A 17,202-nucleotide genomic window follows, 5' to 3' on the forward strand; every position below is an offset into this window, starting at 1 on the left:
AGACGGACAGGACTGGGCGAGACTGGGCGAGACTGGGCGAGACAGGTCGAGACTGGGCGAGACTGGGCGAGACAGGTCGAGACTGGGCGAGACTGGGCGAGACAGGGCGAGACTGGACGAGACAGGTCGAGACTGGGCGAGACTGGGCGAGACAGGTCGAGACAGGTCGAGACTGGACGAGACAGGGCGAGACGGACAGGACTGGGCGAGACAGGAGGAGACTGGGCGAGACAGGTCGAGACTGGGCGAGACTGGGTGAGACAGGGCGAGACTGGACGAGACAGGTCGAGACTGGGCGAGACTGGGCGAGACAGGTCGAGACAGGTCGAGACTGGACGAGACAGGGTGAGACAGGACGAGACTGGGCGAGACAGGAGGAGACAGGTCGAGGTTGAGCGAGACAGGTCGAGACTGGGCGAGACTGGGCGAGACTGGGCGAGACAGGGCGAGACTGGACGAGACAGGTCGAGACTGGGCGAGACTGGGCGAGACAGGACGAGACAGGTCGAGACTGGGCGAGACAGGACGAGACAGGAGGAGACAGGTCGAGACTGGGCGAGACAGGTCGAGACAGGAGGAGACAGGTCGAGACTGGGCGAGACAGGGCGAGACAGGACGAGACAGGTCGAGACTGGGCGAGACAGGTCGAGACTGGGCGAGACTGGGCGAGACAGGACGAGACAGGTCGAGACTGGGCGAGACAGGTCGAGACTGGGCGTGACAGGGCGAGACAGGACGAGACAGGTCGAGACTGGGCGTGACAGGGCGAGACAGGACGAGACAGGTCGAGACTGGGCTATACAGGTCGAGACTGGGCGAGACTGGGCGAGACAGGACGAGACAGGTCGAGACTGGTCGAGACAGGTCGAGACTGGGCGTGACAGGGCGAGACAGGACGAGACAGGTCGAGACTGGGCGAGAAAGGTCGAGACTGGGCGAGACTGGGCGAGACAGGTCGAGACAGGTCGAGACTGGACGAGACTGGGCGAGACAGGAGGAGACAGGTCGAGACTGGGCGAGACTGGTCGAGACTGGGCGAGACAGGTCGAGACTGGGCGAGACAGGTCGAGACAGGTCGAGACAGGACGAGACAGGTCGAGACTGGGCGAGACAGGTCGAGACTGGGCGATTCTGGGCGAGACAGGGCGAGAAAGGACGAGACAGGTCGAGACAGGTCGAGACAGGACGAGACATTTCGAGACTGGGCGAGACTGGGCGAGACAGGTCGAGACTGGGCGAGACTGGGCGAGACAGGACGAGACTGGACGAGACTGGGCGAGACTGGACGAGACTGGACGAGACTGGGCGAGACTGGGCGAGACTGGGCGAGATTGGGCGAGACAGGTCGTGACTGGGCGAGACTGGGCGAGACAGGACGAGACTGGGCGAGACTGGACGAGACTGGGCGAGACTGGGCGAGACTGGACGAGACTGGTCGAGACTGGACGAGACTGGACGAGACTGGGCGAGACTGGACGAGACTGGACGAGACTGGACGAGACTGGGCGAGACTGGGCGAGACTGGGCGAGACTGGACGAGACTGGGCGAGACTGGGCGAGACTGGACGAGACAGGTCGAGACTGGACGAGACAGGTCGAGACTGGACGAGACAGGGCGAGACAGGACGAGACACGACGAGACTGGGCGAGACAGGACGAGACAGGTCGAGTCAGGTCGAGACTGGACGAGACTGGGCGAGACAGGTCGAGTCAGGTCGAGACTGGACGAGACAGGGCGAGACTGGACGAGACAGGACGAGACTGGGCGAGACAGGTCGAGTCAGGTCGAGACTGGACGAGACAGGGCGAGACTGGACGAGACAGGACGAGCGCTACCATGTACACACTCGCCCTCGACCTGTCTCGCCGAGAGTGTACAGCCGCCTTAAAGGATGGGTGGAGGGGGTTACCTGCCCCCTTTCAAAGTGATAAACAAACTGAACAATAAAAGTTTAAATAAAAATCGAAGGAAAAAATATTAACGAGTTAGTTGTTTGTATTTCAACACTCTGAGAGAGTTATTTGGCTTCTGGGTTGTAGACGCGTCAATCCGGCTACAACCAGTAGCCAAGTAACTCCACACAACAGACAATGGTAGCGAAATACCCGTGATCCTTGTTACTTTGAAACTACGTAAATTCAAAATTGATGTACTGCGTCATCTGTGAGACAGTGGCGGAACAAGAACATGGGTGGAGGGGGGAAATTTAAAAATGAGATAAAACAAATTAAAATTTTAACACATATATTTTAAATAAAATCACATTCCACGTGATAACGTCTTATAAATCGATGAACGCCAGCTGACCGCACGAAAAAGTGTCACTTTTTGCCTGAGCCGAGCGTGCAAGAACCGGCCAACCACCGTGCGAGAAAATCTTCTATAATATCAAACAGGTTAAGGTGTGCTTTTTAACTGATCGTTCGTGACTATATTTAAACAAATTATTTAAATTAAATTTGCAAAAACTGTAAATAATATTTGAAAATTATAAAGTATGCAATTTTTCATCGATGTTTTCTTATGACGTTATCACGTTAAATTATCGTTCGTAAACCGACTTTACAGACAACCCTCTTTTTGTACATTCATAAACCGATTCGGGGAGCGATATAAGTCGATAAGTCGCTGAAAGGACAACCCTGGCACAGAAGAGTCTGATGAGCACGGCCGTCGAGGGAAACTGAGAGGCCGGGGGATGTAAACGTTACTGAGGCCATAACTGTAAGCGTGATACGAGCGCATCGCATTACTCGTAAGGTTTCCTATGAATTCAATTAACAATAGACTCGTAAAGTTGTTATATCAGGGTAAACTCAGCCTTCCAAAACAGATCTAGAAACTGAACCGGGACTCTCTCTCTCTGTCTCTCTCTGTCTCTCTCTCTCTCTCTGTCTCTCTCTCTCTCTGTCTCTCTCTCTCTCTCTCTCTCTCTCTCTCTCTCTCTCTGGCGCCCGGTTTCGGGAATTTTGTCCCCCCTTCCCTTACACAAACACCCTTTTCCCTTTTCGACGGCCCTCCTGATTAGGTATATCATGTTTAGGGTTTCATTAATGTAAGTAATGTACGTATTGTATCTAGTTTTAAATAAGAATGAATTTAACTTACCATAACCTACCTCAACTTCTTTGTACCTATATATATATATATTTTTTTTTAATTGAGTGTATGTGGCCTAGACACGAGAAATGTAATGCCAATATTCACCAAGCAGCATTGTTACGTGGATAGCGGTAGTTTTGGGTAGCACAGTGATAGCAGGCTGGCCCCGACTTGAAAGTTATTAGCATTATATTGTATGATATGAAATTGAAATAACGTAACATCTTATTTAAATTAGCACTTCAGTCATTCAATATAATTTAATTTTTTTTTTGCCAAAGCAAACATTTTTTTTGACGTGATAACGACTTATAAATCGATGAACGCCGGCTGACCGCACGAAAAAGCATGACTCATTGTCACGTTTCGCCTGAGCCGAGCGTGCAAGAACCGGCCACCACCGTGCGAGAAAATCTTCTATAATATCAAAACAGGTTAAGGCGGGCTTTTTAACTAATTGTTCGTGATTATATTTAAACAAATTATTTAAATTAATTTTGCAAAAACTGTAAATAATATTTGAAAATGAAAAAGTGTGCAATTTTTCATCAATGTTTTCTTATGACTTTATCACGTAAAATTATCGTCCGTAAACCTACTTTACAGACAAACCACCCCCCCCCCCTTTTTTTTTTTGACATGACAACGTCTAATAAATCGATGAACGTCGGCTGCACGCACGAAAATGGATGACTCATTGTCCCGTTACGCTCATTGTCCCGTTACGCTCATTGTACGCTTGCACCGCATCTATCTCTCTTCCACTCGATTGGCCTATGAATCTACTATTATATTAAATAGGTTAAAGCGGGCTTTTCAAAAGTAGCTTTTTAATTTAGTACTTTAACTAAGCTATTTTTTTATTAATTTTTTGGTTATTTTTCCATTTTTCGAAAATAAAGAGCAAAAAGGAACATAAAAGAGAATTTAAAAAAAATATTTAGATATTTTAATATCAAGTTGAACCGTCTAACCGACGTGCAAGGAAATATACTGTTTTATGGAGCCAACTGAACATTCCAATTAAACAATCACTTTCATTCAAAAAGTTATAGTTACAATAATCTGTTCGTTAAAGTAATAAACATATTTGAATAATTAATGAGTGCAAATAAAAGTATATTTATCAATTAAATTGTAGATTTCATTTCACTCCTTTGTATCCATACAAAATAGTGATAATTCAATAAAAATGATTAAATTTTATTCATAAAAGTATGCGATCATTTCATCAATGTTTTGTTATGACGTTGTCACGTAGAACTATCGTCCGTAAACCGACTTTACAGATAACCAATTTTTTAATTTTATTGTTTCAGTGTTTTTCAGCGATGGGTGTGTATCAATTGACTACTTATCTGGAAACTGGCAAACCCAACGCCTATTGTTATGAAGTAAATATTGTGAAACTCGCCAGAAAGTTCGCAGTAAACGAGAACAGGCAGCCAGTAATAATAGTGGATGGCACAAGCAGCCTATACGACTTCTCCGACTTCCAAAGTAATAATTGGCTGATGGGAGGGCAGTTACGTGTCTGTAGGCACAATTTGAAAAAATTTGTAACCGCATTCAAGGTAAGGAGAGTCATTATTTTTTTTTACCATTGCTAATATTTAATGAATATTCATTGATTATTCATTAAAATACATCTTCAACAGTAAAGTTAACATAGTTTCCGATAAACAACGTTTGTTTCCTACATTCGCGGTGTTAATTAAATCCTGAAAACTGTGAAGTTATTTACTAAAACAAGCGTTCGGGGTAGTTTTGGAGTTGTGACATTTTATTATTATTATTTTTTTTAATATTTACACGATCACATTTAAGTTTTTCAGGAAATCAAACCCTCACAACAGCAAGCTGGTGCGTGAGTTATACTATAGTTACTTTATGCTGCGTGCGGTATTTGAACTATACTATCCATGTTAAAAAACATAATATAGAAACAAATTAAAAAAATTACATAAAACAAAAACATAACATAACCAAAAATTCTTAACTATTTTAAATACCATTTTTTAAACGTAAATGATTTTAGGTTAGATATTTAAAAACAATTAAATTGATTCAAAAAATATATAAAAAATTAAATCATACAGTAGTACTGTTAACACTTATTTTTATTTACATTCATTGTGTATTTTCGTCGACTTGTTGGTATTGGGTACAGTTTATACAACACGATGTCTTGCAGGAAAATATTTCAAATGTCTATTCATTTAAAGTTTAATGCTCTAGAGAATAAAGATGAATGATTCAAGAGGTAAACTGCAGTAGTATAAGTTAGAGGTTGTAAACTTTTTTTATGGTGTTCTGTGACTTCCTACTGATTGAGTTTTCAGTAAATAGGACGTTGTCATCCATCCTCCAGTTTTGCCTTTAAGACCGTTCATAATCACATTAGTGAGATTAGCTCGGGAGAAAAGAATTCACGAGAATGTTTTTTTTATGTGATTCTCAAGGCTGTCCTTAACGATAAAGCAAGCAAAGTTCTAAAGACCCTGTCACACTGTCAAAGTTATCCAAGTTGATGTGTGATATATTCTTGCGCCGTCAAGAGCTGTTACTGGCAGCTCAGGGAGAGAGCAGACAGTTATGACTATAGCCATTTCCGGGGGGCGGGGGGGGGGGGGAAATTCAATTATTAAAAAACTATCAACCTTTCTTTCTGATATTAAGTCATAAATAAACAATCACACTACGATATCACAGTGGTCCCTGCACTATATCAGTTGATGTTTACGCCAAATTTTTGATCTTTCATACGAAAATAATTATTTTTGAATAATTTCCCCATGTGTGTCTTTCCTTTCAGGATGCTGGTATAAAACTTGTGTTTTATTTCGATGGGTCGAACGTGGACGAAAAGAGGCATGTTTGGATCTCAAGACAAAACGAAAAGATTAAAAAACAAGAACATATTTTTCAGAAATTGAAACGCGGGCTATGTCCTAATAAAAATTTGTTACCAGCACTTTACGGAGCTTTTGGAAGATTTATTTTGCAACACGAGCTTGACTGCGAAGTTTTAGTCTCAGTAGGAGAATGTGACGAAGAAATGGCCGTATTTGCTCAGGAACATAATTGTTTGGCTTTCCTTGCTCAGGATTCAGACTTTTTGATACACAAAGGTGCTAAATACTTTTTGTCAATGAAACATTTAGACATCAAATCAATGAAGACTTTGTGTTACAACAGAGCAGCATTTGCAGAATCACTGTCACTGAATGGTGATCATTTGCCTCTTCTTGGCAGTCTGATGGGAAATGACTTGGTGCCATTTAACGAGCTCAAACGTTTCCATGAAAAACTGTGCCAAGGCTATAACCACGTGATCACAAGAGTCCGGCGGTTAGCCGACTACGTACGAAAATACCCGAACAGCGACCTGAGCAAGAGCTGTTTGTTAAAAATCGCTGATGATATTGGTGGAGACAGGAACATGGCGGTGTTTCTTGAGAGCAGCATAAATTGTTATAATTGCAAGAGCGTGGTTGGTGAGGATAGAAGGTGGGGAGTGATGCACGAGGCTCGAATCAGACACACGACATGCGAAATTCCGCCTTTTGTGTATCCGATCATGAGAGGGAAACCTTACGAACTGAGCGTTGGGCTTGAGGATTTCGATGGAGAAATGGAGGCCGCAGCGAAGGTGTACAGGCCAATGAGACAACGCTTCTATGGAGTACTCCTTCATGACGATCCAGCCAAGCGTGATACAGTTGAAGAGTGGTGTGTAGAGTCCAAAAAGATCTCTGAAGCTGCTCTTAATGTCAAAGTGCAAAGAGTTCCAGGTGAGTATGTTATAAATCACACCATACATCACTAACAAAAACACTAATTATGTACTTAAATAAATTTACAGTCTTGGATTTAAGAATAACAATGATGTTATTCACTGCTCACGTTCGTAACAGTATTATACTTATTGCAATACCAGTTTTCATTATTTTAAAACTTGTGATTACTTTTTACTATGACTATTTTAGTTTAACAAATACATTACACAGTAGTTTTACTTTCATAAAGTTTCATTTGACACACCAAAACGTTTGGTATGTCCCCTAATGTTTACGAAAGTGACTATATACTAGGGTACGTTGCTATACGTGGGTCCGCCACCTTTGTGACACATTTACGTTCATCTACTTCCATTTCGTTTTCACATCAAAAATATTTTTTGCAATGTCTTATTCCGTCTATATTTGAAAATAAAACCCAAAGTAAAAATAGTAAAAAAGACTATGTTCTAAAAATTTTATCTTTGCCCAAAAAAAGATTCTCTATTTTTAATTTTCAGGTAATATGCATCCTGGTTTGTTAAGATTGTGGACAGAAAATACATCTGTGATTAACAGAAGAAGATGGGAACTTTTTTTGTGGTGCATTTCACCTGCATTGGACAGATCTGCATTGACGTACATTGATCCGAAATACTACGTCCCAGCTGCTGTACTGTATTACCTAGTACACGTGGTAAGTTAAAATATGCTTCCTGAGAAGAAAATTATTAGTGGTAGTTGTGTGTTCCTATCTTTGATTCATTATGTCATGAATATCATACATTTGTAGATTGCATTTTTGGTAAAAATTAAAACAAAAAAAAACTCTAAAGTAAGTAATTACACATTTATTCAAATTAAAACATTAACAATTATAATACATACTTTTTCTAAAACCGGTCACAATTGAGATAATAATTTTCAATAAAATAATCTCTACATTTGGAATTAAATATTTCAGTGCTGTTGACGAACGTTTATTCTTTTATTTTTGTTAGTAAATCATCCACACAAATTAAGTCATGTTCTAAATATTCACAATTTAAATGTAAAGTTGAGAGAAGCTGCCTGTTTTAGTAATTTATGTTATTAATAGCATAATTATAGCCCATTTTATTTCCGTAATTAATTATAGTCTAACAAAACTATACAAAATTTGAGAATTGAATAAAATTACTAATTCAAAATAAGGAAGAAAAATTAACAAAAAAGTTAATGATGGCTTGGAATTAAGATTTTTATATTCTTGTTAATATTTGTATTCCATAAATTACCAAAAATGTGTGCTTATTGTGGCCAAAATAAATCATAAATAATGGAAATTAACTCAACCAAGTGGATAGCTCAAATACCATTTTCCAGTGTCCAATTTAGAGATATTTTGCAAGGAAATAAGTTATTTTGTCAAAATATAAAATTATTTCTTCTTTCACGTGTTTTATGAACATAATTTCTTTTAACAGGCATTTTAAACGTCTCGTTTTCGACTAAAGAAATCAAAATCAACGAGTGACGCATATGTTCAAGCGAAATGCGCGCGGGAAATTATTCCTTTTACAGAGGCTTCTTATAAAAAAAATTGAGTAATTCTTAATGGTTTGAAAATTAATTTTTAATTTTTACTACACGGCTCGTGACTAATATAACACTATTATAGATTAAAGAATACAATATGTATAAAACGAAAGTAAACTATTGTTAGCGCTCGACGCGGGGTGTTGTGACAGACAAACTGAGTGCTGAATTGGTGGGATGTGCATCTTACGTTATTCATATAAAAAAAGGTGTGCACTTTTGTGTAAAGAAAAAGTTGTATTTTACTGGGGAAAAGTATTTTAAAACTTGATTTTATACACAAAAATTTAATTTTCATAGTTTAAAAGTATTGCACTTACAATTAGCCAATTGTTGCTATAACTGATATTACATAAAATTTTACTAATTTTTTTGGGGACTTACTAAATTTGTTACTTTGTTCACCGTTAATAATTGTATGCCATACTCTTCTAATATTATCTTTGAAAGATTTGTGCAATGGGAGTGCATGAATTGATGTAAGCTTTTGGACATACGCAATTGCTAAGCACATGTATGTCTGTAGAAGAAAACTACAAAAAACACAAATTAAGCAAAAATTGCTGTTGTCAACAGGATATATACACCACATAATATTCCATGACAGGAATATGGTCAACAAACAAAGAAAAACAAAGAAAAATGGACTAAGAGAACGAAAAAAAAAAACCCACAAATGATGAATTGAACCCCAAAAAAATTTAGCACAACAGTTGAAACTAGACAAAAACACAACAAAACGAAAAGAAGAAACAAACACAATAGTTTTACAAAACAGAAACAAGGCAGCACAACAGTTGAAACGAAACAAAAACACAACAAAACGAAAAGACGAAACAAACACAATAGTTTTCCAAAACAGAAACAAGCGACGTTTCTGGAACTGCTATCTGCTCCCGTCCTCAGGCAGAGACGCACATGGTACGAAAACACAGGTGCGACTGAGAAGGGGCCGCCGCCGATCCATCATATTGCCATCCGGGGCAGTAAGCGTGGGCGAGGCCAGAAACAGAAGTTTCTATAACTCGCTAAGTGCATAGTAACTCAGGTGCACCCCACACTGGTGAAGAATCATTTGAATCGACGGCGGGGGCGCGGGTCTTGTGGGATAAGTTTGGCACACGGGCCTGTGTGTGCGCTGGTAGGTTGGGGTGGCTCAGAAAAAAATTGCTTAATGAAGCAACCCCAAGCAGACTCTTGTCTGACTGACAGGGACATTTGTGTTTTTTTTCGTTCTCTTAGTCCATTTTTCTTAGTTTTTCTTTGTTTGTTGACCATATTCCTGTTATGGAATATTATGTGGTGTGTATATCCTGTTGACAATAGCAATTTTTTCTTAATTTGTGTTTTTTGTCTTTTGGTTTTTTGTAGTTTTCTTCTACAGACATGCATGTGCTTAGCAATGGCGTATGTCCAAAAGCTTACATCAAGTCATACTCTTCTAATATTGATCAGAATGATAATGATTGGAAAAATTATTCATTGTTAGCTGAATCTGTTGAAATTAACTCTTCACATATGTGACGTTGAAAAAATTATTAATGGCTCAAAAGTTATGTGCTTTCTGCGCCCATGCTATAAAAAACAATATTGTATAAATTCACCCGGAAATAACAAATAAATGTAGAAATCGTCTAAGTAAATAAAATAAGTTTCAAAATTATTTTATTAATCGAATTACTGATAGTTTCCTGTAATTAAAATAGTGTGTGGTATTTTTACAACAATAATTAGTGAGGAATAGGGAAAAGATATTTTCAAAATAGTTTGTTTTAAATAGTATTCAAATGATAAACAGACAAACATGCAAATATGTGATTTTTAAAAACTAAGTTCGAATCAAACTATAAATACCAGATTTTGAATATAATAAAAAAAATTCAAATAAAATAGTGTTTTTCAGAGTTAATATAATTAGTTCAATTTTATTTCATAAAAACGGCAACAATAATAACATTCATATTCATGTAAACGTTTACCCTGCAATTTTTTTCTCAATCGACAGAAGACATGATGTTTTTTGCGAATTTTTCGTACATATGTACATATGCATGTGAGAAAGTTGGAAGTTGAGTCAATAACCCTCATATGTATGCTTTTTATGTATACATGACGAGTCTGAATTCAACCGTCAAACTTCTGCAGGTTTATTACGACAAAATAAGATGAAAACGTACATACGACTATCGGTCTAAAGGGTTTCCCGATGTATGTTTATGTCTTCGATAATACAGACGCTTAGCGTTTAATCTTAAATACGTTCTCTATTATTTACAATAAAAATGTTAGCTCAAACTTAAAATACGTCCAGTCTTATAGTGGTTTTCAACTTATTTTGTCGTGATGGACCTGCGGTCTAATTTAGTCGGTCGAATTCAGTCTCATTCTGTATATTTAAATTTACTTATAAATACTTTTCCCCTCGCGTTTTATACTAAGCACCGACTCTTTTTTTATGTAGGTTGTGAATCCAATTTGATACGTTTGGAAATACTGCTGTTACGTTCGAGTCAATGGATCTTTGTCACAATTTGAAACAATTAGGACGTATTGTTTTGGTAGCCTGTGGTTTATTTTCTCGATAGGATGAACACTTGCTTTATGACTGGGAAGTGGAAGCCATCATATCCCAAGCCGTTCTGCTCCAGACGATGAAAGACCGCCAGTTGGTGAGCTTGAGGACGCAGATTCCCGAGCCCAGGGCGGTCCAGGTGGCATCGCTCTTTGGCCGCGGAGTCACCACGGTCTTGCTCGTCATGGCGGCTTGCGGCGTTCCGCTCAAACAAGTCAGACAACATCTTACGGATTTAGTGGTCGTTCTTATGTGCATTCAGACACTGATTTTCACTCTTCCCTATTCGCTGCTCACTATAAACTTCTAAAGGTCTCGGTGTCAGCGGCCCAAACTGTAGGACTAGGGTTTAGTCTCCACCAGTGGCGTAGCCAGGATTTGTGTATGGGGGGTGTTAAGAAGCATGCGCCCCCCCCCCCCCATATTAAAGCGGGGGGTGGGGGGGTCCTCCACCGGAAAAATTTGGATTTTAAGGTGTAAAGTAGTGCTATTTTAGCAGTTTTCGGTACTTAAATTTAAATATTGTAATGGTAAAATTTTTATTAATTTTAATATGAAATTTGTTTGAGTGATGAATAAGAAATTAATTAATGATTTGGTGCTAAGGGGGGGGGGGGGGTTGTACCCCTAAACACCCCCCCCCCCTGGCTACGCCCCTGGTCACCACAACTTGATTTTCTTGTATTTTTAGGTGTTACCTAAACCATTCAACAAACCCGAGCATATATATATATTTATGGGGTCATTTCTTAGCTTCCTATCTGCACTGTTTGCTTTAATGTACCTGCAGCTTTCCGGAGAGTTAGTGGCAGGAAGGTGAGTCTTGTCTATTTCAAAATGTGAAGTCATGGTGAGTTTACGATTGAAAAAAAAATAAAGAATTATAATCTTAACTTGTACGCCGATAAGCACACGGTTAAGTTATACCGCGAATATCCAGTTTATGTTTAAATTAGTTGTCGTTAATTGGTTTATTCCAGTAAATGAGAATGGACAAAAGTGCACCCATGTTATTTAAGCTGAATTTTTGTATTTATAGGTACTGTCTGTATTCCGAAGTAATTGTAAGTTAGAAATCGTTGCCGATTTCTTATTTGTTTAGCTAACATTTTTTCCGTAACGAAATTGGTTATGTGAGTAGTATAATTATCCACTCCAAGGGAAGTGGATTGTGGAATAGGATTCAGGATTCGTGACCTTTGAACTATGACATCAAATCTTCCCCCAATTTTCCCGAAAATGTCCTTATTTTCACCCAAATTTCTTTGAAATTTCTCGATTTCCCACAAAACTTTCCCACTTTCCAACAAAATTTCCCTATAAATTATTTTCCATTACACCATTTTCTAAATCACCACTCATATCCGCAAAGCGTTTTGGTATTCCCCTTGACTCCCACCAGATAACCCACCCAACAAACCTCTAAGGGTATGGAGTATGCTTTCTGATTAGTCGGTTCATGCATTAAATATTTGTTTCGGGGTTGTTCAATACTGGTTAAAATTATTTATAAATATTAGAACTATGGTTTTGTATATCCCTGTACTGCTTTAGTAAACAAACAATGGTCGCTATTTTGGATTATGTCATTTTTGTGCATCTTGGATTCAATTTTCAAATTGTCTATCATTCCACTTGTTATGTAGCCATAATGTATGATGTAATTTCCGTTCCTCATCTTTGTTTATATTATATTCTGCCGCCATATTGGATTATGTAATTTCCAGCTATCATCTTGGATTCAATTTTCTCATGCTCTATCATTCCACTTATTATGTAGCCATATTGTATTATGTGATTATGTATCCGTCATCTTGGACTAGAGAATTATCTGACAAATTAAGTTATGACATCACACCCACTATCTCGTAATCGAGTGCCCCACTCCTATGAGTTGCTCTTGTCGTTTCGATGACATAATGGAGAACCCAAACTCCTGTTCGTTGCACTTTTCGCTAAAATTATATCGCCATATATTTTTCATCTGCGAGAGGCAGCCATATTGGATTTTTCACCATCTTTGACTTATGAACATTGACATAATATTGAACTACATAATCACCAGCACCTTTTTAACCTATGACATCTTAGACTATGTCATCATTACTTTTTGACCTTTGACATCACTGCTGCCATCTTGGATTACATCATCACAACCTTTTGACAAATGACATCTCCACGACATCTTGGATTATTTCGCCATCACCTATGACCTTGAACCTCAATGCTACCCCATTCATCTTTTCACAGTCATCATAGCCTAACTCCTTCCATTCCGCTTATACATCCACCATCTTGGATTTAATTTTCTCATGCATTTCCATTTCACTTATAAATCCACCATATTGTATTTAATTTGATCATGCTTTCATATTTTACTTCATCAACCAACATCTTGTATTTCATTTTCCCATATCATGTATATATTCACTATCTTGGATTATACAATTATAACCTATATAATTCACTTTTATTATTTATCCTTTGCTAGAGTATGTTGATGTATTATTCGTTTCTTTAGTATTGTTAGTTGCTTCAGTCCACCGTTTTTGCACACACACACACACGGCAGTTCAACCTGTTCAAGTCCGAACTGTCAGTTCGGACTGGAGGCCTAATCCATTTCGAGGTCCAAACAGTTCCGTAGTCCACCGAAGTTCGTTTGCTCGCTCTGCAACTTTTGTAGCACATATCAAAGGAGAAAAATGCCAGGGAAAGATGTCGAGATCATCTTTCATAGACTTCAGTGACAGCGAATTTGGAGAATAGTAAAGTTATATTTTAAAAAAAATTGGTTGTCTGTAAAGTCGGTTTACGGACGATAGTTTAACGTGACATTGTCATAACAAAACATTGATGAAATGATTGCATACTTGTATGAATAAAATTGAATTATTTTTATTGAATTATCATTATTTTGTATGGATACAAAGAAGGAGTGAAATGAAATCTACAATTTAATTGATAAATTTACTTTTATTTGCACTCATTAATTCAAATATGTTTATTACTTTAACGAAGAGATTATTTTAACTGTAACTTTTATACATGTTTGCTATTTAACTTCAAGATCGTCGAGAATGTTTTACGCTTTTACGCAATTACACATTTAACGACGAAGTTTGTTCGTCGTGAAATTAAACGTAGAATTGAATAAAAATGCCCTTGCAGTTAATAAAATAAGTATTAGTAAGTTTAAGAAAGAATTTCGGCTTTAATCTCCAACCCAGACGCTCGTGGTGCGCTGGGGCCGTGATTAAAATTTGTCGAGAATATTTTACATTTTTATGTCTTCCAGTGCTCAAAATGATATGCAATTGTGACCCCGGGCACAAAATTTTATTTATAATTCATTAATAATAACGCCCCTCGCGATAAACAAAGGAAAATTTGTATTAACGAGTGCCTGGTTGTCGCGGAAGCAACTAGAAACCGCGATTCGTTCGGTTCGCGTCCGTCACCGTAGATGGCAGCACTGTAGAGGAATAATATTATTTCGTTTTTATAATACGATTTTATAACAAATACGCATCCCAAATGCACCAAACTTATTTATAATGTGTTATAATATTTTTTTAAACCATTGTGCAAAAGATCCCGGGTGTAATTTGAATTATTATGTGTAACTGTAAAACACCATTGTTCGTACAAAAACGTATTTGAAAATTCAACATTACTTTTAAATAACCGTACTGATTTTGCTGAAAATCGGTGGACGATAGTTAAATTACATAATATTAACAATTCAAACGACGAAAACATGATTGAAAAGTCAAATCGATGGTTGTTCCAATCGAATGGAAGAGAGATGCGGCGCAAGCGTACAATGAGCATAAGGGGACACATCGTAGTGGGACAATGTGCATTACGGGACACTTTTTTGTGCGTGCAGCCGGCGTTCATCGATTTATTAGACGTCACGTCAAAAATACTTTATAATAGTGTGGATGGTTGACTAGGTTAGTTTAGCTACAAATACAGTATTTTTATTGTAACTTTACAATTCTCTAATGTCTCAGCCACTTAAGTATTTAGACTTTAGATATGTACGTTTAGCCTTTAGATATGTAAATATCGGGCGGTGTTGTGTGTAATATTTGCCTAATAATATGTAGGTTAACAAATTTTGGTTCCACTATGCCACTTCGAGAGAAGCCATGAAGACATGTATTTCCCCATCACCTGAGGTCGTTGCTAACAATGCTACAAATCTGATGTGAAGTATATCAATTCAGCTAAACATTGCCATGTACGCATAACCTAAACATTAAATTTCCACACATATTACTGCTCCTGTATGCCATAACACTTCCACATGAAAGCATCATGAACCAACTATCTTATGCTCTGCTGAAGGTGCATTTTGACTCGGAACATTTCTTTCACCTACAGCCTAAAATATACTCTCTCTGCTTATTAGCTACCACTGCCGTCACCCGCGGTCTCTAGATCGAGACCCGGGGCGGTCCTAGTGGTTTTCAGTGGCTCTAAAGGAAATCTCCGGCGGGCGCCAGGCCCCGGCCCGTGAGTAAAACTCTACTGCTGCCGTGTGCCGGCTTGAGAGGGGAGGAAGCGTCATGACGCGCCAATTTTCTAATGTGCCGTTATTCCAAATTAATAATCATAATTAGTCATTATTATTTATAGGACACTCGTATCTTAATGACATATGTCTGAATTAGTTTGCGGAAGGCCTATAATAATAATACATAACACAATTGAGATTAATTATATTTAAAAATAAAAAGTCAAGTTGGAGACTGTATGTAACTTCTTGACTACTCCAGTGGCTACTTGCAAGTAAAAACAGGGTGGTAAATTAGGTTGGTTAACACTGTGGTTAATTATTGGCGGAAAGCCGCAAGGGACGTTCCGGACGTTTATTAATTGCGGTTTCCCAGGGGGGAAACCGCTGCACAACTACAACACACTTTTACTATTAAGGGTTGTTCTGTGAATAAAAATTAACTTACTTAATCACAGTAATTTAATATGCATGAGAACTGTTTATTGGTGTTGGCATATGGTCGTAATCTGTGAAGGCACTCACCGGCATCGGCGGCTCGCTTGACTTAGGTGAAACGTGCTAGGGGTGCGTTCTGTTAGTGGGGTTTAATCCTAGCGGGTGGAGGCTGGGCTTTATGGCCTTCGGAGGGGTGACGACACCACAGTGTTCTTTCATTTCTCAATATAGGCAAAGAACAATAATGCAGGTGCAACACATTAATAATTTACATTTTAGTAATTTAATATTTTATTATGATAATTGCAAATTCTTTTTTTTTTATTACAGATGATGCCATGGTTGTATTATGATGGAAAGTTGTTCCTGGAACAATTTTTAGAAAGGAAAAATGGATTCCAACGACAATTTCAGGTATGTTTTGACTAAATTTGTTTGTTTGTGTGAGTGCGAGAGAGAGATGTAAAGAATAATGGTGTGAGAGATTATTGTGTGTGTGTGTGTGTGTGTGTGTGTGTGTGTGTGTGTGTGTAATGAAGCTCCGACAGAGTGGTGGAGACCTGGCGGACATCTCTCCGTAGCATTACTAGTAGATGTTGTAGCCTGGCACCAGCTCTCTCAGGAAGAGCAACTTCCGACAGGAAGGTGAGTCGTCGACCGTTCGGCCAGTGTGGCTAACCAAGGATGTCACCTACGCTGCAGAACAATGATGGTGTGCAGGATAGCTTGAACAAGATAGCCCTTGTGTTCTGGGCCCGTGGACATACCCTTATTATTCTCAATACTCCCACTCGGACCTTGGCAGTGTCTAAGGAAGACTGAAGTCAGGTGTGTGTCAGACACGGCTCCCGCTCGCTAGGAGCAGAAGTAACTCAGCACTACATAGATGAGGGAGCTGCCAGACTGTATTTAAAAGCTGTAAAAAACATGATAAACTCACATCTTGATGACTTAAAATTCCGAAAGAGTTTCTGAGGAAATAAACAATAGACAGTTCTGGTGTTGGACTCGGCAGTGGTGCCCATCCCAGGGCGTGCTCCGATGGTAGCAGGCAGTACAGACAGGGTTGGGACCCGGGCTTAAATTAAGGGCCAAGGAGGTACTATGTCAGTATTTATACATGTAGATAAGGTGGGTACCAGTCATGTAAATGTTAGTAGAAAATATTGTAATGAAACACTGAAAGCTGAGGTTTGAGAAATACACA

The 17,202-nt window shown here is 39.0% G+C and overlaps 1 protein-coding gene across 1 annotated transcript in view; it reads left to right on the top strand.

Annotated features, from left to right (window-relative positions):
• The window catches only part of LOC134532266 (constitutive coactivator of peroxisome proliferator-activated receptor gamma-like), a 63,082-nt gene that overhangs the window by 27,257 nt on the left and 18,623 nt on the right, over positions 1–17,202 (top strand). The window contains exons 2-6 of the mRNA XM_063368688.1: positions 4,423–4,677; positions 5,919–6,897; positions 7,404–7,579; positions 11,046–11,246; positions 16,326–16,409. Of these exons, the coding sequence (XP_063224758.1) occupies positions 4,435–4,677; positions 5,919–6,897; positions 7,404–7,579; positions 11,046–11,246; positions 16,326–16,409 (1,683 nt within the window). The 5' untranslated portion in view covers positions 4,423–4,434. The remainder of the gene's footprint in view (positions 1–4,422; positions 4,678–5,918; positions 6,898–7,403; positions 7,580–11,045; positions 11,247–16,325; positions 16,410–17,202) is intronic.

The sequence above is a fragment of the Bacillus rossius genome, chromosome 1 (assembly GCF_032445375.1).
Source record: "Bacillus rossius redtenbacheri isolate Brsri chromosome 1, Brsri_v3, whole genome shotgun sequence".
Classification (NCBI taxonomy): Eukaryota; Metazoa; Arthropoda; class Insecta; order Phasmatodea; family Bacillidae; genus Bacillus; species Bacillus rossius.